The sequence below is a fragment of the Oncorhynchus tshawytscha genome, linkage group LG02 (assembly GCF_018296145.1).
Source record: "Oncorhynchus tshawytscha isolate Ot180627B linkage group LG02, Otsh_v2.0, whole genome shotgun sequence".
In the NCBI taxonomy this organism is placed as follows: Eukaryota; Metazoa; Chordata; class Actinopteri; order Salmoniformes; family Salmonidae; genus Oncorhynchus; species Oncorhynchus tshawytscha.
Window position 1 is genome coordinate 56,900,271 of NC_056430.1, and position 24,235 is coordinate 56,924,505.

The following is a 24,235-nucleotide window of genomic DNA, read 5'->3' on the forward strand; positions in this document are numbered from 1 at the left end:
AATTGTATGTGTGGGGTACAGAGATGAGGTAGTCCTTTAAAAAATCATGTTTAACACTACTGTGGCACACAGTGAGTCCATGCAACTTATTGTGACTTGTTGAGCAACATTTTACTCCTGAACTTATTTAAGCTTGCCATAGCAACATATTTGAATACTTATTGACTCAAGACAACAAGTATTCCATTCGTAAACTTTTCAAAAAACATTTCCACTTTGACATTATGGAGTATTGTGTATAAGCCAGTGACAAAAACATATACATTTAATACATTTTAAATGTAGGCTGTAACACAAAAAACTTGTGGATGGGTGTGGATACTTTCTGAAGACACTGTACTTAAACATGTATTGGAAATTTAGTGTTTTGGTATTATGGTGTTGCAATGTGAACAAACACATTTCCACTAACTCTGGATTCCGCAATGTCAGGTTGCCCCTTTAGAGGTATGCAATACTGATAATATCAGTACTTCTGTAGTAGGAGACTTCAGAAACATCTAAATGTCGCACTTCTGAACATTTCATTAGATATCGCTATATGTGATCATTGCCATGTGGAGTATTTTGCCATGGAGCGACAAAAAGTAAATGTCATATATTGCAGAATGACTACGGAATGACCAAGCTGTCGAGTTACCCCACCCTGTAGTCCATTTTCTCTCTCATGTCTATAAATGCCACTGATTCATAAGAGCTGAGATCTAAAACGGGAAAATAAATCAGCCTTATCATCACACTCAGACAATCGAAACAGTGAGGATGTCATGCAGCTAGGCCATTTATATTATGGTACCCTCTCAAGTTACTGCCAGTCTGGGGTGAGTCTTTCCCCCCCAGTGGTGATTGTGCAGGTGGAGAGCATTATGAATTGTAAGGCAGGTTATGACCCAGCCATTCACAATCCTTAAAGAATGGCAGAATCACAAGAGACACCACCTGGTGAAGTAAGTTTCGTTTTTTTCAAGCGGCCATCTTATCTTCTTTTGTACCTCTACCTCAGAGGAGGCTCGTGGGGGGGAGCTATACGAGGGCAGGCTCATTGTAATGGCTGGAATGAAATGAGTGGAATGAAGTCAAACATGGTTTCCATATGTTTGATGTGTTTGATAACGGTCCATTAATTCCATTCCAGCCATTATAATGAGCCCATCCTCCCATAGCCCCCCCCAACAGCCTCCTCTGAGGTACAGTTACAGTAGAAGATAAGATGGCCCCTTGAAAAAAAACTAAACTTACTTCACCAGGTGGTGTCTCTTGTGATTCAGCCAAACGAGCCAAACGAGCTGTATCTAGCTACAAACCAAATGGAAAAAACACGCTGCCGTGAAGCGTTCATCCATGTATATGAGAAGAGTCTAGCTACATTTTCAGATATTAAACGTTTCTAATTTTGTCAGAAAGTAATTTACATTGCAATTTAAAGCGTACTGCTAGCTAACGTTAGCTTGCTGGCTCACTAGCTAATGTTATGTGTAGTTATATTATTCGTATCACAGAAATAATTTGCATTGCTGGTTATCGCCTAATGTTAGGTAGCTAGATAATATTGAACCTAGTAGGTAAGCTTTAGCTACCTACAGATTCATACCACAGCATTTCATGCATAGTGGCTAGCTATGACAATCCATTTGTACTGTAGCTAGGGGTTGGGATTATTGTTCATTGTTTAGCTAGCTAGCTACATGTCTAAACAAAAGACTACACTTGGCCAGATGATTACATGACCCATCAAGTTAGTCAGGTGTGTCTGGGGTTGATTACTGCCATCTATTGTATTTCATGAACATGTGTACAATAGTCTAGACAATAGTGACCCATCCACATACAGTAGCTAAATGTGACTGGGGGATGCATTTAGCATTTTTTTCACATGACCCATCATTTTAGACACGTGTGTCTGGGTAAGCATCATCTAATACTTAGAAAATATAATCTCTGGTTAAAACACACTATATCAAATCAAATCAAAGTGTATTTGTCACATGCCCAGGATACAGAAGGTGTAAACGGTACAGTGAAATGGTTACTTGCATGTTTGCAGAGTAGCAATATCCAGATCAAAATGTGAAGAACAACATGACCTGAACCAAAGAGAGTAGGATATAGGCTAAGGACTAGATAAAGTGTATTTTTACCTGGAGTTAAAACTATTGTAGGCTACTACTTTCACCACTTTTGGTATTGAAATCTTTGGTTGTTTACTACACTACCTTACTCACTCTGTTTAGCACATGTGAATCCTTAAAGAAATGGGTGGGGCTAAGGCTTAAGAGGTGGTGAATGATGCTGAGTAGGTGTAGACAAAGAAGACCTCTCCATTATGTGTGACAAAACATTCAATGGCTATTTTCTCAAAATTGGGGTTTCAAGTTTATCAACTTTCAAAGCAGAATTATTTTCCCATTGTTCCTCGCCTGCAGTGTATGATATACCATTTTGTAGCGCTGAGTCTATACTTTTATCCAGTGTCAAAAACACTATTCCGAAAGACCGAATCGATGCGGTCGGCCACATATGTAATATTGTTGAGATTTGGGGTTACCAGGCTTTACCAACCCAAAAAATGAAAGGAATTTATTTTGAAAAGATGAAATGATCAAATTTATAATACGAACTTTGACAGATGCTGACCTACACACCACAACAGTCGTGGGAAAAGTATGAAATTGCCATACTTGAGTAAAAGTAGTGAACATCAGACAGTAAAATCTACTTGAGTAAAAGTCTACAAGTAATTTGATTTAAATATACTTAAGTATCGAAAGTAAATGTATAAATCATTTAAAATTCCTTATATTAAGCAAAGCAAACGGCACCATTTTCTTGTTTTTACAGGAGCACACTCCAACTCTCAGACATTATTTACAAAAGATGCATTTGTGTTTAGTGAGTCCGCCCCGCCAGGCCAGAGGCAGTAGGGATAACCACGTAATAGTAAAATAAATCACACTACTCCACAATCCCAAACAGAAAACCTGTGATTGATTTGGCAGATCTTGTCCTACTACCAGGGAGAGTTTGAACTGCTAAAATGATCAGTTGAAACAGTCCGACAGGAAGTTATATTGTGAAGGTGTTAACCTTTCACTCCATGTCTCAATCTGTTGCTATGAATGTGTCCTTTGGGTGTGATATAGAGACTCTGCTCTGCTCCCCAGACAGCAATCAAGGCAATATAAATCCTACCCCCTCCTCCTCCTCCTTCACCTTCTCCTCCACATCCTACCACCATTCAGGCCACTGAAGATTGACTTGGAGTCTGCGCTGTCGGCGTGTGATATGAAATAAGGGCTGTGACTTCGCTGTAAAACAACCAAGTAAAAAATCAACGTAAAAAGACACCAAACAGCATGATGACCACCACATGCAAGAGTTGAAAAAGAATGCAGAATAAAATATATCACTAATGTTCCCACAGGGAAGGTGAAAGGGGTAGTTTATGATTTTCACTTGCTGAAAGTCCTGATTTCAGTCAAAATAGAATATTCAAGAACCTTCACCAGGCTTCTCTCCCAGTTCTCATGAGAATAATTTTAGGCAGGGCAAAAAGTCACTCCCTGTGACCTCTCTCCCTAAGGATTGCAACAGCCGCAACATAAGATACAAGACAAACTATGCCAAAAATAAGGATTGTGTAGAAAATAAATAAAGGGCAACGAGGTGCAGTAGACGAAAAATGGTTTCACCAATGAGCTGCATGCTATGGTATATTTGCTGACTACAGTAGAACTGGATGACGTTGTGTACGTTCAAGCTTCGACAAGTTAAACGTTCTATTCAGAAAATGTGAAAAATGACACATTTTACATTTAGTTGACTGATAAGCATATGCTAATTTGGCTTGCTTTCAAAAGTTTAGACGCATGTGAATGAATCGACACTTCGAAAAACAGTGAAAAGTGACCAAAAGTGCCTTAGAGAAAGAAAATGTAAAAAGCAACAAGCCCTGATTCATGTGCATTTACTTATGTATGTTTCCTAACCTGGGCTGAAACGGGGAGAGACCATACATGGCATCTTTATCCCCAGCGTGGACAGAGCAGATTATTGGAGCGGAGAGACGGGGTGTTCTAATAGACCTCCCTCAGCTCCCCCCCCACCCCCAACTCTCAGATAAGAGGGGGCAGAACTATTTCACTTTGGCCATTTCTGAAACTCGACCCACTGGAGTGGGATGGGAGGAAAGCATTTCTCTCTTTTTTTGGACATTGAAGATTGAGACTCATTTGGAGCTGCTCCCTCACTTTTTGTTCTCTCTCTGTCTCTCTCCCCCTCCCTCTCTCTTTCTCTGTGGCTATTTAGGGGTCAATGTTTGTGTCTGTTCACTTACGTAGCACTGGGGCCAGGGAAAGTTTAGAGGAAACAGGGACCTGCGGGGAGAAAATCAGGACTTTATCAAGAATAATAAGAACCAAAGCACAGACAAAATACATCTAAATTAAGAAGAAGAGAACACAAGGGCTTCCTCTCCTTTTTCTGCTTGGAACCATGTGCATCCATACCTCAAGTGAGTGAGTGAAGTGGGGGGGAGGGGGCACTTATATCACAACACCTCGGCACAGGTGCTACTACCTGGGCATTAAGGTGTGGGGAGCACCATGAGGAAAATCCTGTTGGGTTGGGGGCTGATGCTGACGGCTGGGGTAATGGGGGCTAGCGTAGTGGGTGCTAGTGGAGGAGGAGGAGGTGGTAGAGGGCAGAGGCGCAGAGGAGAAAAGCGCAGAGGGCTCCATCGTGTCCAGCACGGCCACTGCAGCTACACCTTCATCCTACCAGAGATGGAGCGCTGTCAGGCCAGCCCGGTCCAATACGGCAGCACCAACATGGTTCAAAGGGACAAACCACCCCCTGCAGAGAGTGACTGGTCTGCACAGAAATTGCAGCACCTGGAGACGGCCATGGAGAACAACACGCAGTGGCTGCAGAAGGTAAGAGCTGATACCTGTACTTTTTATTTTTCCTTTATTTAACTAGGCAAGTCCGTTAAGAACAAATTCTTATTTACAATGACGGCCTACCCCAGCCAACACTGGGCCAATTGGGCACTGAGATGCAGTGCCTTAGACCGCTGCGCCAATCGGGAGCCAAATATATGGTTCTGATATTGTGGGTTTAGAAAGAGGACCAAGAGCAAAGCAAAGAGCAGTGGTCCTCAGTGAGCTATGGTGAATGTAGACCACACGCAAGTTTCCCTTGTTTAGTTTTTACTTAACTGATTGCATAAAACATTAGCTTCTAACTGGTGGTGGAACCAATGGCAAATTGAGCAAATCGAAGTATTTTCTTCCCAGGCGTAATGCAAGACATTATCGCTGGGATATGAAGTAACAACAGGGCTTAGCCTATGTAAAAAGGGTTAAAAAAAACATGAAGTGTATGTTAAGCCTGTGTTAAAATATGTTTAAAGTTATTAAAAGACAAACAAGTGATTGTGATTGTGTTGAATTGTGTTTGGGAAATAAATATACACATGGTTTTTACAACGGTAGTGGTAATATTTCACTTAATACAGACATGTGTAGGCAGCTTAACTTAACCTGTCCCTTGGCTCAACTTAACCCATGCCTGGGGTAAGTTGTGCCACGAGACCACTTTGTTGTACAAGCTATGTTTTCAAAACTGTAACGTTTACATGAATTCTGATTATTTCCAGGTATACACAACATCATGAAATATATAGTGCATTCTAAAGGATGGCGTTCAGGCCATACTCCATTTTAGAATAGGGCTGTACCGTAACAAAATGTGAAAAAAGTCAGGGGGTCTGAATACTTATTATATGTCCCTTGACGGAGTGATGCTTAACGTAAAAGTGGCTCAACTTACCCCACTCTCCCCTACGGTCTACATTCATCATCATTACAATGCTGCACAAGAGTAACAGCGGTAATTAAGCCTGAACAATGTGCACATTTTTTGTTACGGTGCTGCTTTTAAATCTCAGGAGAATTACTTTAATGAACCAAATGAACGTTTCATTATTTACACTATAATTGGCCCTATAAATTCTAACTGTGATCAACCAATAGGAAACCGACCCAGAAGAAGAAATGGAAATTAATTGCTTTGAAATACCTCAGTTCTAATCTATATTCTGGAGTGTGAACACCAGTTCAATTTGATTTATTGGGATTATGCTTATGGGGATTCATCGAACAAATGATGAAAAGAAGAATAATGTGTGCGTGTGCGTGTGCGTGTGCGTGTGTGCGTGTGTGTGTGTGTGTGTGTGTGTGTGTGTGTGTGTGTGTGTGTGTGTGTGTGTGTGTGTGTGTGCAAATCGACTGTGTGCGTTGTACCTCCCACTTCGATAAAAACATGCAAAGGGCCAAGTAAAAAGAGCTCAAGACTGCCTCACCTCAACAGGAGAGAGGAGGATGACCCTTGACCTTCAGTTTACCATATCAAATCACTGCAGAAAATGTAGGTATTTTACCCAACCTTTAAAAAAAATGTACAGTTGCATTTGACTTTTTCCTACGGAATATTCTAACTTTCTAAATGCATCAGTGTTTGTGGAGAATAATATTCAATTGACATGTTTCCTTGTAAACACCAGTAAGTGAGGCAGTTAACAGCAGGTTGTTTAGCCTGCTGCCAAATGACTGACATCAAATGAGGCTCTCATTCAGCCTGGTACGTACAGAGTGGAGTCACCCTTTGATGTGGCAGAGTGCTCTTTCCCTGATAGCCAGCACCGATCACTGGCTACAGAAAGTGTAGATCGGCTCCAAAGAATGGGGAGAGAGAGAATGGAGAAGGCAGAAGCCATTTGAAGTTTCAGCTTTTTTTTTTTTTTACGGCTGTGGTCCAAAGGCTTCTCTGGAAAAGAGCTCTGCCACCATCAAAGACACAGGGATCAGTGATTATATGTCCTATTTGAAAGAGCTTGAGATATGGTCGGGCCCCAGGTTGTACTGAGTGAAAATTCTGCCACTTGCCAAGGGGGGGGGATCACATTTGGGATGCGCAGGCCTCACAGTTAGACAATAAATACAAATATTTAACTAGGCAAGTCAGTTAAGAACTCATTCCCTACAGACGGTTGTGATACAGCCTGGGTTCGAACCATCTAGCACTGAGATGCAGTGCCGTTGCGACACTCGGGATGCCCACCACTTCATATGATTAGGGCTTTCTAGTGACATACTGTAGTGGAACCATAAACTTTCAATATGAACATGGATATGCTTGCTACTTTGCACCTGCTGATTTCCCTGTGCTTCATTATAAATTACAATGCTCTTTAGAGTGTTGGGCCAGTAACCGAAAGGTTGCTAGATCGAATCCCCGAGCTGAAAATGTACAAATCTGTTGTTCTGCCCCTGAACAAGGCAGTTAACCCACTGTTCCTAGGCCGTCATTGTAAATAAGAATTTATTCTTAACTGACTTGCCTAGTTAAATAAAGGTTACATTTTTTTAAATGGGACCACACACCATGCTATTTTAGACATTCCCTAATGTTTTCACAAAACAAGACAGTCCTTAATTAACCAGTTGAGCTGACAGCCCTGTTTCGCAATGGCTTTAGTCATCAATCTAGCAAGAGGGCAATATTTCATTAATGTAGTAGTGCCCCCCACTAGAAAAATATGACCTTTGGCTTTCACCTGGAATTGTTTATTTACAGTGCATTCGGAAAGTATTCAGACCCCTCGACTTTTTCAACATTTTGTTACGTTGCAGCCTTGTTCTAAAATGTATTGAAATCTTTTTTTTCCTCATCAATCTACACACAATACCCCATAAAACAGATTTTAGTATTTGTTAGCAAATTTATTAAAAATACAAACCTGAAATGTCAAGCTTGGCACACCTGTATTTGAAGAGTTACTCCCATCCTTCTCTGTAGATGGGGAGTGTCGCTGCACAGCTATTTTCAGGTCTCTCCAGAGATTTTAGATCGGGTTCAAGTTTGGGCTCTGGCTGGGCCACTCAAGGATATTCAGAGACTTGCCCTTGAGTGGCCCGAAGCCACTCCTGCGCTGTCTTGGCTGTCTGCTTAGTGTCGTTGTCCTGTCTGAGGTACTGAGTGCTCTGGAGCAGGCTTTCATCAAAGATCTCTCTACTTTTCTCCGTTCATCTTTCCCTCGATCCTGACTAGTCTCCCAGTCCCTGCCGCTGAAAAACAACCACGCAGCATGATGCTGCCACCACCATGCTTCTCCGTAGGGATGGTGCCTGTTTTCCTCCAGTTGTGAATCTTGGCATTCAGGCCAAAGAGTTCAATCTTGGTTTCATCAAATGACAGAATCTTGTTTCTCATGACCTGAGTCCTTTTGGCAACGTCTCAGCGGGCTGTCATGTGCCTTTTACTGAGGAGTGGCTTCTGCCTGGCCACACGACCATAAAGGCCTGATTGGTGGAGTCCTGTAGAGATGGTTGTCCTTCTGGAAAGTCTCTTGGTCACCTCCTTCAGTTTGGCCGGGTGGACAGCTCTAGGAAGAGTCTTGGTGGTTCCAAACTTGTAAGAAAGCTGGAGGCCACTGTGTTTTTGGGGACCTTTGTACCCTTCCGCAGATCTGTGCATCGACACAATCCTGTCTCGGAGCTCTACGGACAATACCTTCGACCCCATGGCTTGCTTTTTGCTCTGACATGCACTGTCAACTGTGGGATCTTTTATAGACAGGTGTGTGCCTTTCCAAATCATGTCCAATCAATTGAATTTAACACAGGTTGACCCAATCAAGTTGTAGAAACATCTCAAGGATGATCAATTGAAACAGGATGCACCTGAGCTCAAATTTGAGTCTCATAGCAAAGGGTCTGAATACTTATGTAAATAAGCTATTTCTGTATTTAAACTTTTATACATTTGCAAAAATGGCTAAAACCCTGTTTTCACTTCGTTATTATGGGGTATTGTGTGTAAATTGATGAGGGGAAAAATTGGATTTAATCCATTTTAGAGTAACGCTGTAATGTAACAAAATGTGGAAAAGGTGAAGGGGTCTGAATACTTTCTGAATGCACTGTATAGTTATCTGGTTTAGGAACATCCACTCAAAATATTACACCTTTACTATTTACCAAACATATCATGACATTAGTGAAAGTCTAAATTTGTTCAGTTAATGACTGTCTAAATCAACATTTGGGCCATTTAAATAGTGTGCATCCCTCCTACAGACAATGGAATTGTTTATTTACAGTGCATTCGGAAAGTATTCAGACCCCTCGACTTTTTCAACATTTTGTTACGTTGCAGCCTTGTTCTAAAATGTATTGAAATCTTTTTTTTCCTCATCAATCTACACACAATACCCCATAAAACAGATTTTAGTATTTGTTAGCAAATTTATTAAAAATACAAACCTGAAATGTCAAGCTTGGCACACCTGTATTTGAAGAGTTACTCCCATCCTTCTCTGTAGATGGGGAGTGTCGCTGCACAGCTATTTTCAGGTCTCTCCAGAGATTTTAGATCGGGTTCAAGTTTGGGCTCTGGCTGGGCCACTCAAGGATATTCAGAGACTTGCCCTTGAGTGGCCCGAAGCCACTCCTGCGCTGTCTTGGCTGTCTGCTTAGTGTCGTTGTCCTGTCTGAGGTACTGAGCGCTCTGGAGCAGGCTTTCATCAAAGATCTCTCTACTTTTCTCCGTTCATCTTTCCCTCGATCCTGACTAGTCTCCCAGTCCCTGCCGCTGAAAAACAACCACGCAGCATGATGCTGCCACCACCATGCTTCTCCGTAGGGATGGTGCCTGTTTTCCTCCAGTTGTGAATCTTGGCATTCAGGCCAAAGAGTTCAATCTTGGTTTCATCAAATGACAGAATCTTGTTTCTCATGACCTGAGTCCTTTTGGCAACGTCTCAGCGGGCTGTCATGTGCCTTTTACTGAGGAGTGGCTTCTGCCTGGCCACACGACCATAAAGGCCTGATTGGTGGAGTCCTGTAGAGATGGTTGTCCTTCTGGAAAGTCTCTTGGTCACCTCCTTCAGTTTGGCCGGGTGGACAGCTCTAGGAAGAGTCTTGGTGGTTCCAAACTTGTAAGAAAGCTGGAGGCCACTGTGTTTTTGGGGACCTTTGTACCCTTCCGCAGATCTGTGCATCGACACAATCCTGTCTCGGAGCTCTACGGACAATACCTTCGACCCCATGGCTTGCTTTTTGCTCTGACATGCACTGTCAACTGTGGGATCTTTTATAGACAGGTGTGTGCCTTTCCAAATCATGTCCAACAATTGAATTTAACACAGGTTGACCCAATCAAGTTGTAGAAACATCTCAAGGATGATCAATTGAAACAGGATGCACCTGAGCTCAAATTTGAGTCTCATAGCAAAGGGTCTGAATACTTATGTAAATAAGCTATTTCTGTATTTAAACTTTTATACATTTGCAAAAATGGCTAAAACCCTGTTTTCACTTCGTTATTATGGGGTATTGTGTGTAAATTGATGAGGGGAAAAATTGGATTTAATCCATTTTAGAGTAACGCTGTAATGTAACAAAATGTGGAAAAGGTGAAGGGGTCTGAATACTTTCTGAATGCACTGTATAGTTATCTGGTTTAGGAACATCCACTCAAAATATTACACCTTTACTATTTACCAAACATATCATGACATTAGTGAAAGTCTAAATTTGTTCAGTTAATGACTGTCTAAATCAACATTTGGGCCATTTAAATAGTGTGCATCCCTCCTACAGACAATGGTAGAAGGGATATGTAAAGGTCTAGATTTAGTTGTTCTGAGCATGTTCGATGTGTCTTACCTCCAACATAATACAAATGTTTGACTTCCACACAAAATTTCTTCTTTATTTATTTTAGGTTTAAGGAAGTGTGTAGTTGCATTCTTTATCTTAGAGCTCTGAACGTTATGTATTGAGATCCGACTGCTCGAGACAAATTCAGCAATTGCTTTGCCATGTCTGTGCCACGAAGCAGTCGAGCTGGATAAAAAAAAATGTTCTAAGGACCGCCCCTTTGACGTAAAGTTGCAGTGAAGTGATAGAAACGGATGGAGTGATGCAGCCAACCTTCAGAGGGAGGCAAAAACACGTTAATTCGACATAGGACATTTACATGGTCCTAGGAAGGTATGGATTGCTGTCTTCTGACTTATAACATTGTGGGAAATCAATCAAAAAAGTAATGTAAACATATACACTACCAGTTAAAAGTTTGGACACACCTACTCCTGAAGGGTTTTTCTTTATTTGTACTATTTTCTACATTGTAGAATAATAGTGAAGACATCCAAATGATGAAATAACACATATGGACACGTTTGTTAAACAAATCTAAATATATGTTATATTTGAGACTCTTCAAAGTAGCCACCCTTTGCCTTGATTACACTTTTCCAAAGGTCTTGAAGGAGTTCCCACATATGCTGAGCACTTGTTGGCTGCTTTTTCTTGACTCTGCGGTCCAATTCTTCCCAAACCATCTCAAATGTGTTGAGGTTGGGTGCTTGTGGAGGCCAGGTCATCTGATGCACCACTCCATCACTCTCCATCTTGGTCAAATAGCCCTTATACAGCCTGGATGTGTGTTGGGTCATCCTTGTTGAAAAACAAATTATATTCTCACTAAGCGCAAACCAGATGGGATGGCGTATCGCTGCAGAATACTGTGGTAGCCATGCTGGTTAAGTGTGCCTTGAAATCTAAATAAATCACAGACAGTGTCACCAGCAAAGACGCCCCCACACCATCATATCTCCTCCTCCATGCTTCATGGTGGGAACCACACATTCGAGATTATCCGTGCACCTGCTCTATGTCTCACAAAGACACATCGCATATTTGGATTCATCAGACCAAAGAACAGATTTCCACCGGTCTAATGTCCATTGCTCGTGTTTCTTGGCCCAAGCAAGTCTCTTCCTCTTATTGGTGTCCTTTAGTAGTGCTTTCTTTGCAGCAATTCGACCATGAAGGCCTGATTCATACAGTCTCCTCTAAACAGTTGATGTTGAGATGTGTCTGCTACTTATACTCTGTGAAGCATTTATTTGGGCTGCAATCTGCAGTAAACTCTAATGAACTTATCCTCTGCAGTAGAGGTAAATCTGGGTCTTCCTTTCCTGTGGCGGTCCTCATGAGAGCCAGTTTCATCATAGCGCTTGATGGTTTTTGCGACTGCACAAATTTTCCACATTGACTGACCTACATGTCTTAAAATAATGATGGACTGTCGATTCTCTTTGCCTATTTGAGCTGTTCTTGCCATAATATGGACTTGGTCTTTTACCAAATAGGGCTATCTTCTGTATACCACCCCTACCTTGTCACAATACTTATAATTGGCTCAAACATATTAAGAAGGAAGGAAATTCCACAAATTAACTTAAATGCATTCCAGGTGACTACCTCATGAAGCTGGTTGAGAGAATGCCAAGAGTGTGCAAAGCTGTCATCAAGGCAAAGGGTGGCTACTTTGAAGAATCTAAAATCTATTTTCATTTGCTTAAAGCTTTTTTGGTTACTACATGATTCCATGTGTGTTATTTCATAGTTTTAATATTTAATATTCACTATTATTCTACAATTTAGAAAATAGTACAAATAAAGAAAAACTGAGGAGGTGTGTCCAAACTTTTGACTGGTACTGTACGTATTTTTAAAAGTAAATATAGTGCCCAATTGCAGGTACTGACAGCTTAAAGTTCCTTTCTTTTCACAAATCTTATGGGTTTGGAGTTTGTTGGCAAACCCTAGAGTCTGAACGATCTCGCTCTCTTTCCATCTGGCCTTTGGAGAAGAGCACCCACGAACTTTGAAGCAGAAGAAATCTAGAAACCAACTAGAAACCAAATTTGTAAAGTATATAATTACTACTACAGAAGAATCAAGTGCTTAGATAATCAGTGTTCTGAACCAGAAGATAATTGGGAGTCTTTTCCCTTGATGTTGTGAACAAAGAATCATGGTGAGTTAGCTAGCTGAGTTCTATGCCTGTCTTGATGAATAACTAAGGTGTACATAATATTTAGGATCTAAAACCAGTAAGAATATTTACATAAGCATGAATGCTTTTGATATTGATGATCATTTCGCATTTTACAGAGGCTCGTCATCTGCAGCTTCTACAATCCTCATCATCACCTTATCTCTAGAGGGACATTTGACTGGTACATCGTGGTAGGAACTGAACTGAGAAAATTGAGTGCACTCACATTTCATTTTTATTGGGTACCCAGTTTATTATTTTGTACGATCGTTTTAGACAAAACTGTAATTGTTGTGAATGAATGGTCGTTGCGGGCTGTGATACTTTGTTGTGCATTGACCTTTGAACATAAGAAAAGAGCAAATACAAACTATTTCAATAATAGATCAACTTCAACTTCAAACGTATATCGCTGAATCCTTGCAGTATTCTTCCTTCACACATTATCTGTTTGAGGATACCTTGCCAACATCCCAGCGCCATCATTCTTTATAGTGTATTTCAAACAGATTCTACCAATCTCTATCTGACAGCTCTAATAATACTTAATAGCAATGATTCTTTGAATACGCAGAGTTTCTCCTCCTATAATACTGCATTAACTAGTCCCTGAAGCCTTAGTTAATAGATTTTTGTCTCTCGGTTCTCACTGGTTTCATTTCCCTGCAGGGAGTGAATTGGAGTGATTATTAAAAATGGGAGGAAATGTTGGGAATAGTTTGAGAATGTTTTCACTGCAGGCTGTGAAGGGCATGGAGAGGGGAGTGCGTTTTGCAGTGTCTTTAACGACCTCGTAAAGGCCTTTGTCACGGGACTCCCCTCTAACGCCAGATCTCAGATCAGCCTCTGCTGATTACCAGCTTATCAATCGGAAGAATCTGACTTCTGCAGAAACACATCAAAAGCTCTTACAGCTTTAATTTGCCACATGTTTGATGACGAGAACCCCTTGTTCAAAGCCCCATACGAAATGCCAATATGTGGAGTTCATTCTGGGAAAAGAATGAAGTCCTAGAGGGATTCTGCTGTAGTTTGTGTCATTTGAACAGTTTGAGAGGCTGAAAGATCCTACAGTAACGTCTCCATAATGGAAATTCAATCCCGGAGTAAAAGTTAAGAAGCTTGCTTCCCATGTGGCATTGTCAGACAACATTAAAGAAAGAGTGCGCAGATGGTGAAATACATATGATATGTAACAGTACGATAAACATTGTACAGCATTTGACTTTAAAAGTCTGCCCTTGCGGTTTGTTTGAATCCTAGCCTTAACCCAGTGTGTGCCAACGTCACAGTCATAACCAGACGTTGGCTGAATTTCGACAGGCAGCCCAATTCTGATACTTTTTTCCACTAATTGGTATTTTGGCCAATCAGATCAGCTCTGAGAAAGATCTGATGTGGAAAGATCAATGTGATTGGTCAAAAGACCAATTAGTGTAAAAAACATCAGAATTGGGCTGCCTGTTGCAGCCTGTTTGTGTACATTGGGTTGGCTCAGATCAGTGGAGGAGGCCTCCATGTGCTAAATAAACATTTTCTCCCATGATTATCATTCCTGAGGAAGTGTCTCAGAAATCTCCAAGACCGCGATGGTCGAGTGGGGCTGCACTCCCAGAGTTGTCGCCTGCAACGACATCAGTCAACATTGGAGTGGAAGGAACCATCCCCACTTATCGGTCTCCCAGACAGTGATAAGGACGTCTCTTAACTCCCTCGTAAATCGTTGGCTTGTGTGTTGCTTCTGTCTCCGTTCCAACTGGTTTATGTTGGAACTATGACCGACAGAGCCAGGCTGGAGCTTCTACGCCTCTAAAGTCAGATAGATGTTAATGCATATGTGACTGTATCAATGAAAGTACTGTCAAATGGCGATACGATACTGTCTGTAACATCTGATGGTCATTGCTCAAAACTAAGCTGTATCTTCTGTTTCTCGTGTACGCTGACAAGAATGAGGGTTTATCCATGCTGCCTGGCCTTGCCTTATGTCTTTCTGCTTTGTAAAGTCCTTTAGCTTCTAAACAATGCTAAAAAAAAAGCCAAATACATTAGCAAACCCTGTGTCCACTGGTTCACTAATCAACCAACAGATTTCCCATTGTACGAAAATACTTACAAGATGAATTTGTCAGTTGGCCTTTCCTATAAGAAAGGTTATTGAAGGAAGCAGTTGGCAGAAACAAAAACATACTCAGGACAAAAAAAACATCACTTTCCCATTATTTCCTTGACAGCAACGTCGAGGACTTGGAAGCAGACAGGGCCTGAAATTGCTCTACCAGAATCTGATCCGAAATCAGATATATTAGCTCTTAATCAAGCACGTAATCTGGAGTCTATGCCTATATTGCCTGGAGATCACATGTAAATGATGTAAGGCAAGAGGCACAGTAGCAGGCTGGGTACCACAAGGTCGGCTTGGAACAGAGCTCAAGGTAAACCTGTCAGTATGTTTGATGCCAGCTCCCTACACAGACACAAACTTGGTTTGTTGCTCAGATTTATATGTTAGACTTTGGTCAGTGTGTAGTTTACCTGCTATTACTTATTCCCTTTTAGAGGGGCTGAGGTTGGTAGACACAAACTGTGTTTGCTGCTTGGATTTAAAAGTTAGACGCTGCTCAGAGTATAGTTTTAACTGGTATTCCTTATTGCCTGTTTGAGGGTGCCAAGTGACACCCACTCCAAGTGACTCTGACACGACTTCCAAGGATGTGTGACGTACATGTGGGGGTTGATAGCCCAACGGCAGACAGTGTTGGCTGTAAATATACCTGTGTCATGTTAATAGGTGCCATGCTAATGGCTCTGACACCATGGTTGCATCCCAAATGGAACGCTGTTCTTTAATAGTGCACTACTTTTGATCAGAGCCCATCTAAGTGCACTATGCAGGGAATAGGGTGCCATTTGGGACGCATCCCGTGGCTCAGAATAACATTTGTGAGGATTCAACTACCAGTAAAACGGTGCGTCTGCCAAACAGTGAGGGTCTGGCATCCAATCAGACTTAGACAACGATACTAATATTTAATCATTCATCAGAGTAATGCAAACGCACTTGCTCTTGGATAGATTCTCGTTTCGTTTCATGAAGACAATCTATCAACCACTGCTTTGCCAGGTACAATAAATACAAATGTTATTATGTTAGTGTCATTTTTTTAAATGTTACAGTATGATCCATTGTTGGTGAAAGACCATCAGCAAGCCTATTTCCTACTGGAAACTCCTATACTAGGAGGCTCTGGCCAAAGGGAACAACTCTAGTTGTTTTCTGTTAATGTATTTCTCCAGTGTGTCCCTGCATGTGATATTTATGGATGGTGTACTGCAGTACTGTTTGTTCTCTACAAAGTCCAGGGCAATTTTGATTTTGAGAATGCGTTGTAGGAGAAATTTCTGAATTCCAAATGACTCTGTTGAGAGTTCAAACTGCACATTACTGTGATATTGTGAAGCATTAGATGGATTCAAATAGCTGTTTTTACAAGACATGAAACTGTGGTTGAAGAAAAGTAAAGAACACATGAACTGAACACCATCATTTGGCCATTACTGTAGCAAAACATTCTTCCAGGGCTTTTAATAACAAATATGTGCAGAGTTTCTTTCCAAAATGCTATAAACTAAGTGGCCAGTTAATTAGGTACACCACCCCAATCAAAAAAAATTGTTAGCTCCTACAGACATTGAGTCATGTGGCCACGTGAGGCATCGAGGCATTCAGTTACTGTTCGATTGAACGTTAGAATGGACAAAAACGAGTGACCTAATCGACTTTGATCATCAGTGCCAGGCGCACCGGTTCCAGTATCTCTGAAATGGTTGGCCTCCTGGGCTTTTCACACACAATAGTGTCTGGGGTTTACAGAGAATGGTGCGACAAACAAAAAAACTTCCAGTCAGCGGCAGTCCTGTGGACAAAAACAGCGTGTGATGAGCGGTCGAAGGAGAATGGCAAGAATTGTGCAAGCTAACAGGCGGCTCAAAACAGTGGAGTGCAGAACAGCATGTCGGAACACACAACTCCCCGGTCCGTGTCACGTATGGGCTATTGCAGCAGACGTCCCACTTCTATCAGCTAAAAACAAGAAGAAGCGGCTCCAGTGGGCACGCGATCACCAACACTGGACAATTGAGTGGAAAAAAATAGCCCGGTCCGACGAATCCTGTTTCCGTATGTGTCATGCTGATGGCAGAGTCAGGATTTGCCACCCCATGATGTCTGGTGTCAACGGTACAGGCTGGTGGCAGTGGTGTAAGGGTGTGGGGAATGTTTTCCTGGCACACGTTAGGTCCCTTGATACCAATTGAGCAACAGTTCCATTCCCAGGAGAATTCAGGTTGTTCTGGAGGCAAAGGGGTGTCCGACATGGTACTAGATGAGAGTTCCTAATAAACTGTACACGGAGTGTATATCCATTTTCAGAAATGTTGGTAAATTAGCTTTTGTTGTTAAAAGAACTCATGAAAAAGGTTTGTTTGTTTTTTCACCATCTAACTATGGCATGGGCTTGTTCAATGACAGACATGTATTTGTTTGAATCTATCACTTGGTGGTTTTATTTTAGAGAGACTAATGATGATTATTTGGCAAAACCCTATATATCTGCCTCACTCTCAGAGAAATAAGTAGTACTACTAGGTTTTACACAGTCAAATGTAAAAAATAAAAAAAATAAAAACTATATATTTGTGACATCAATATAAAAAAATTGTCAAAACAGTAATATGAGATTTGTACATAAAACATTTACATTTGCCATTTTAGTAATTTAGCAGACGCTCTTATCAAGGGCGACTTACAGTTACAGTGCATTTATCTTAAGATAGCTAGATGAGACTACCACAGAGTCAAATAAACAAGTTACATAAATAAGGATCATAGCTTTCACCTGGATTCACCTGGTCAGTCTATGTCATGGAAAATGCAGGTGTTCTTAATGTTTTGTATAGTATTTGGCAAAATAATATATATATACAGTACCAGTCAAAAGTTTGGACACACCTACTCATTAAAGGGCTTCTACATTGTAGAAAAATAGTGAAGACATCAAAACTATGAAAAAACACATGGAATCATGTTGTAACCAAAAAACTGTTAAATAAATCAAAATATATTTTAGATTTTATATTGTTCAAAGTAGCCACCCTTTGCCGTGATGACAGCTTTGTAACACTCTTGGCATTCTCTCAACCAGCTTCACCTGGAATGCTTTTCCAACCTTCCTGAAGGAGTTCCCACATATGCTGAGCACTTTTTGGCTGCTTTTCCTTCACTCTCTGGTCCAACTCATCCCAAACCATTGATTGTGGTGATTGTAGAGGCCAGATCATCTGACCAATCAATCAATCAATCAATCAATCAAATGTATTCATAAAGTCCTTCTTACATCAGCAGATGTCAAAGTGCTGTACAGAAACCCAGCCTAAAACCCCAAACAGCAAACAATGCAGATGTAGAAGCATGGTGGCTAGGAAAAACTGCCTAGAAAGGCAGGAAGAAACCTAGAGAGGAACCAGGCTCTGAGGGATGGCCAGTTTTCTTCTGGCTGCGCTGGGTGGAGATTATAAGAGTACATGGCCATTAAGGCCAGATTGTTCTTTGAGATGTTCAAAAGTTCATAGATAACCACCAGGGTCAAATAATAAAAACAGTGGTTGTAAAGGGTGCAACAGGTCAGTACCTCAGAAGTAAATTTCAGTTGGCGTTTCATAGCTGAGCATTCAAAGGCCGAGACAGCAGGTGCAGTAGAGAGAGAGAGAGTCAAAAACAGCAGGTTCGGGACAAGGAAACACATATGGTGAACAGGTCAAGGTTCTATCAATTTATATCAAGTATAACAGACCTAGCCCCCCGGCACATAGACTATTGCAGCATAGATACTGGAGCCTGGAGATTGAGACCGGGGTTGGGTCGGGGGACACTGTGGCCCTGTCCAACGATACCCCGGACAGGGCCAACCAGGCAGGATATAACCCCACTCACTTTGCCAAAGCACAGGCCCCACACCACTAGAGCGATATCAACAGACCACCAACTTACTACCCTGAGACAAGGCTGAGTATAGCCCACGAATATCTCCTCCACCGCACGAGTCCGAGGGGGTGAAAAAACGGACAGAAAGATCACGTCTGTGACTCAACCCACTCAAGTGACGCACCCCTCCAAGAGACGTCATGGAAGAGCACTAGTAATATGGTCAGAGGCAGAGAATCCCAGTGGAGAGAGGGGAGCCGGCCAGGCAGAGACAGCAAGGGCAGTTCATCACTCCAGTGCCTTGCCATTCACCTTCGCACCCCTGGGCCAGACTACACTCATAGGACCTACTGAAGAGATGGGTCTTCAATAAAGACTTAAAGGTTGAGACCGAGTCTGCGTCTCTCACATGGATAGGCAGACCATTCCATAAAAATTGAGCTCTATTAGGAGAAAGCCCTGCCTCCAGCTATTTGATTAGAAATTCTAGGGACAATAAGGAGGCCTGCATCTTGTGACCGTAGCGTACTTGTAGGTATGTATGGCAGGACCAAATCGGAGAGGTAGGTAGGAGAAATCCCATGTAATGCTTTGTAGGTTAGCAGTAAAACATTGAAATCAGCCTTCACCTTAACAGGAAGCCAATGTAGAGAGGCTAGCACTGGAGTAATGTGATCATATTGTGGGGTTCTAGTCAGGAATCTAGTAGCCGTGTTTAGCACTAACTGAAGTTTATTTAGTGCTTTATCTGGGTAGCCGGGGAGTAGAGCATTGCAGTAGTCTAATCTAGAAATGACAAAAGCGTAGATTCGTTTTTCTGCATAATTTTTGGACAAAATGTTTCTGATTTTCGCAATGTTATGGAGATTATGGAAAAAAGCTGTCCTTGAAATATTCTTGATATTGTGGCGTACAGCAGGTCAGCCACCAGGGGGAGACTCGTCGAGGCCTGGTGACAGACGGAGTATACATCACGAGGCGAAGGCTCCTTCTTCAGGACGTGCCAGGTCTCGACAGGCTCTAGTTGGGGCTGATTGGGGATTGGTGAGTAATCAAGGGCTGATTGCTCACCAGCTGTACAACTCCCATGAAGCTGCCAGAAGGGAAGCACACAGGGGAGAGACAGGGGGAGGAAAGGACTCCGGTATAGTTGGGGACGGTACCAGAGGTAACAGGAGGGAGTTCAGTTTTTGATCCCCACAGGATACAGCAAGACCCGGAGCCCAGAAAACGGTATCCCCGAGAGGGTCTCTTGGGGGAGACCTATTCTTTTCGTTTGGACTATTATTTTTATAAACACCTTTGAAACTGAGCTCATCCTACTCTGTCCATGTCTGATCTGTGTAAACGTTTTGACACCAACCCCGTGGTCTGCCACACTATGTTCATTAAAAGAGAGATCAGGGTCCAGAGTAACGCCGACGTCCTTCACAGTTTTATTTGAGATGACTCTACAACAATCAAGATTCATTGTCAGATCCAACAGCAGCTCTCTTTGTTTATTGGGACCCAGAACTAGCATCTCTGTTTTTTCTGAGTTTAAAAGTAAAACATTTGCAACCATCCCTCCCTTATGTCTGAAATACAGGCTTCCAGAGGGTTGAGATCAGGTGATTGTGGAGGCCAGGTCATCTGATGCACCACTCCATCACTCTCCTTCTTGGTCAAATAGCCCTTATACAGCCTGGAGGTGTGTTTTGGGTCATTGTCCTGTTGAAAGACAACTGATAGTTCCACTATGGGTAAACCAGATGGGATGGTGTATCATTGCAGAATGCAAGTCTTTCTTGAATTCTAAATAAATCATTGACAGTGTCACCAGCAAAGCACCCCCACACCATCACACCTCCTCCTCAATGCATCACGGTGGGAACCACACATGCGAAGATCACCCATTCACCTACTCTGCGTCTCACAAAGACACGGCAGTTGAAACCAAAAATCGCAAATTTTGCCCAAAGGACAGATTTCCACCGTTCTAATGTCCATTGCTTGTGTTTCATGGCCCAAGCAAGTCTCTTCTTATTCTTTGTGTCCTTTAGTAGTGCTTTCTTTGCAGCAATTCGACCATGAAGGCCTGATTCACGCAGTCTCCTCTAAACAGTTGATGTTGAGATGTGTCTGTTACTTGAACTCTGAAGCATTTGTTTGGGCTGCAATCTGAGGTGCAGTTAACTCTAATGAATGTATTCTCTACAGCAGAGGTAACTCTGGGTCTTCCTTTCCTGTGGTGGTCCTCATGAGAGCCAGTTTCATCATAGCACTTGATGATTTTTGCGACTGCACTTGAAGAAACTTTAAAAGTTATGGAAATTTTCCACATTGACTGACCTTAATGTCTTTAAGTAATGATTGAATGACGTTTCTCTTTGCTTATTTTCTTGACATAATATGGACTTGTATGTTACTAAATTACTATATATCTTCTGTATACTAACCCTACCTTGTCACAACACAACTGATTGGCTCAAACGCATTAAGATGGAAATAATTTCCCCAAATTAACTTTCAACAGGGCATACCTATTAAATTAAATGCATTCCAGGTGACTACCTCATGAAGCTGTTTGAGAGAATGCCAAGAGTCTTCAAAGCTGTCAAGGCAAAGGGTGGCTGCTTTGAAGAATCTCAAATTGTAAATGTATTTTGATTTGTTTAACACTTTTTTGGTTACTACATGATTCCATATGTGTTATTTCATAGTGTTGATGTCTTTACTAATATTCTACAATGTAGAAAATAGTCAAAGTAAAGAAAATGCCTTGAATGAGTAGGCGTGTCCAAACTTTTGACTGGTACTGTATATTATACACACCTCAAATATACGAATAAACATTTGAGAATGGTAATATTTTACACACACATGAAGGTACCCATAAGCAATCATTTCTCGTTAAAAAACACAGATGTAAAAAATGTGTGGATGTAACGTTTTAGAAATAAACTTCATGTATTGCTTATAAGATGTCTTTACCATCATGATTTCAAGAAATATATGAGCAATTTGACATCTTCACAAGTATCTGACATTATGTAACAGTAATATGAGTTTAATCATACTCAAAATTGTTACGCTTGCTCCCGCTCTTCCCCCTGGCGCTCGAGAGCGCAGCATTACGTACTCTTGCCACCATCATTACGCACACCTGCCTTCCCTGTCACGCACATCAGCAATTATTGGACTCACATGGACTCAATCACCTCTGTCATTACCTCCCCTTTATCTGTCTGTTCCCCCGCTCTGTTCCCCGATTCAGCATTGATTGTCATTTGTCCATTATACCCGTGTGCTGACGCTGTTCCTGTGTTGTTTCATGTCTGTTCCGATTAAATGTTTGACTCCCCGTACCTGCATCTCTACTCCAGCGTCGGGCTTTACAGTTTTCACTCTGCCAGGCTACCAGGAGCATGGTATCCTCTGATTTATTTACCACAAATACTATGTTGTAGTTCATTTCTGGATCTGTACTCTTTTCAAAGATGATGGTGTTTCTCATAAACTCTAAACTCTCTTCCATTGAAGTTTACTCAGTCTTAGCCTTCGCCTTAGCAGTGTCTATTAAACATTGTGCGTTAGCTTAGAGAGAGGAATCTTTGCACTTGCACTATAGCACTGCACTTTCCCTTTGCACTGGGTCAGCTCTCTCCTTGCGATTGGTCACAGCATGATTTCAATTGCTAAGTAAACATGGTTTGCTTCCAGCTGACTTGTAACTTTGATAATGATAATTAAGGCTGGAATCTGGTTCAGTCAAATATGGTCTTAACCCTCCACCTCATTATAAGTTATTCAAAGTGAAGGGAAAAAATGAAACCGTTTTGGGGTACTGTTTGCTTTGCTCTTAGTTTCTCCTCTAAACAAACCGAGATTGTAGTGATGGTGTCTTCAGTGTGTTTCCTCATAACATTTGAACATACTCTTTTTCCTATGATTGTTGATTTGTTAGTGACTGTCACGCACTGACCGTAGAGATCTTTTTATTCTCTATGTTTGGTTGGTCAAGGTGTGACTCGAGTGTGAAACTCTATGTTCTGTGTTTCTATGTTTTGGCCGGGTATGGTTCTCAATCAGGGACAGCTGTCTATCGATGTCTCTGATTGGGAATCATACTTAGGCAGCCTGTTTTTCCACCTTAGTTGTGGGTATTTGTCTTTGTTAGTGGCCTGTATAGCCTTAGTAAGCGTCACGTTTGTTTTTGTTGGTTCTTGTTTTGTTGCCGACATTTATAATAAAGTAAAATGTACGCTCACCACGCTGCACCTTGGTCCGGTCATTTCCACGAAGACGGCGATCGTGACAGTGACACTCTTCGTAATGAAGAGGTGCGCCTAAACAAAAACAAACAATGGAGAAGAGGATGTGTCATGCCTTTATATCCGTACATATTTTTTTATTCGATATTTTGGTAACACTTTACCTTAAAGCCGACAGGTACAGTAAATGTAAAACTTCCAATAAGCATGTAAGAAACCCCTTGTAATGTCTTACTCCTATTTCATAATGGTCCCGACTAAATAACAGCTATTTTCAGTCTATTCAAATATTATTAACCCGATAAGCCTATAATAAGACATTGTACAGGTTCATATAAATGCTTATAACAAGTCAGTTTAAAAAGATGTTACTGATCTGTCACTTCTCTATCAGAAATGGTCAAGAATTGCTCAAGAATCTATGTCAGACTGTAAAATGTTCATGCATCAATACACAATGTGCATGACGTGGAAAACATTCAATATAGCCTTGAAGTCTATCCCATCTAATCCATGCAATTGTTATAACAGATATACCAGTCAGCATTTGTATAATATGGATGATTCTCGACAATTCAGAGTAGATCAACATGTGTTGAACAACATGTGTTGAATAACTTGAACAAAATTACAATAAAATCATTCAAAAATGCAATATTTTTCTTTAAAACTTTCTATAAATCCTCTTGTTTTACTGCATACTTATCAATGAACGTGATGGATGATTTAATGACTACATCCTCTGATGGTGGGTCATATTTTCAGACCATCTTTTACATTCGCTGGATTCTTTTACCTTCGGCAAATAGGATACAGTATATTATGTCTCTGACTGTTTCTTTGAATTTTGGGAATCATTTTACGCTTCACTATATCCGTTCACAACTCTTTGAAGCGCCTTCAACTCTGAGAGGGTCCCAGAATGATAAAGCCATTCGTCATGGCATGTTTTTAACTGAACAAGTTTTTAAAATGCTGCATGCCAAGCCATTGGAAGAGCTCTATATGGCAACATTATGGCTCATTAGATTCTCAGGCCAAGAACTAGACTCCAGTCCTTCCTATCATGTTGAATTACAATGAATGA

At 41.3% G+C, this 24,235-nt stretch overlaps 1 protein-coding gene across 2 annotated transcripts in view; it reads left to right on the forward strand.

Annotated features, from left to right (window-relative positions):
* Nucleotides 1-4,160: 4,160 nt before the first annotated feature.
* The window catches only part of angpt4 (angiopoietin 4), a 42,408-nt gene continuing 22,333 nt past the window's right edge, over nt 4,161-24,235 (forward strand). For both annotated transcript variants that reach the window (XM_024444396.2, XM_042301268.1), the window contains exon 1: nt 4,161-4,931. In XM_024444396.2, the coding sequence (XP_024300164.2) occupies nt 4,602-4,931 (330 nt within the window). In that variant the 5' untranslated portion in view covers nt 4,161-4,601. The remainder of the gene's footprint in view (nt 4,932-24,235) is intronic.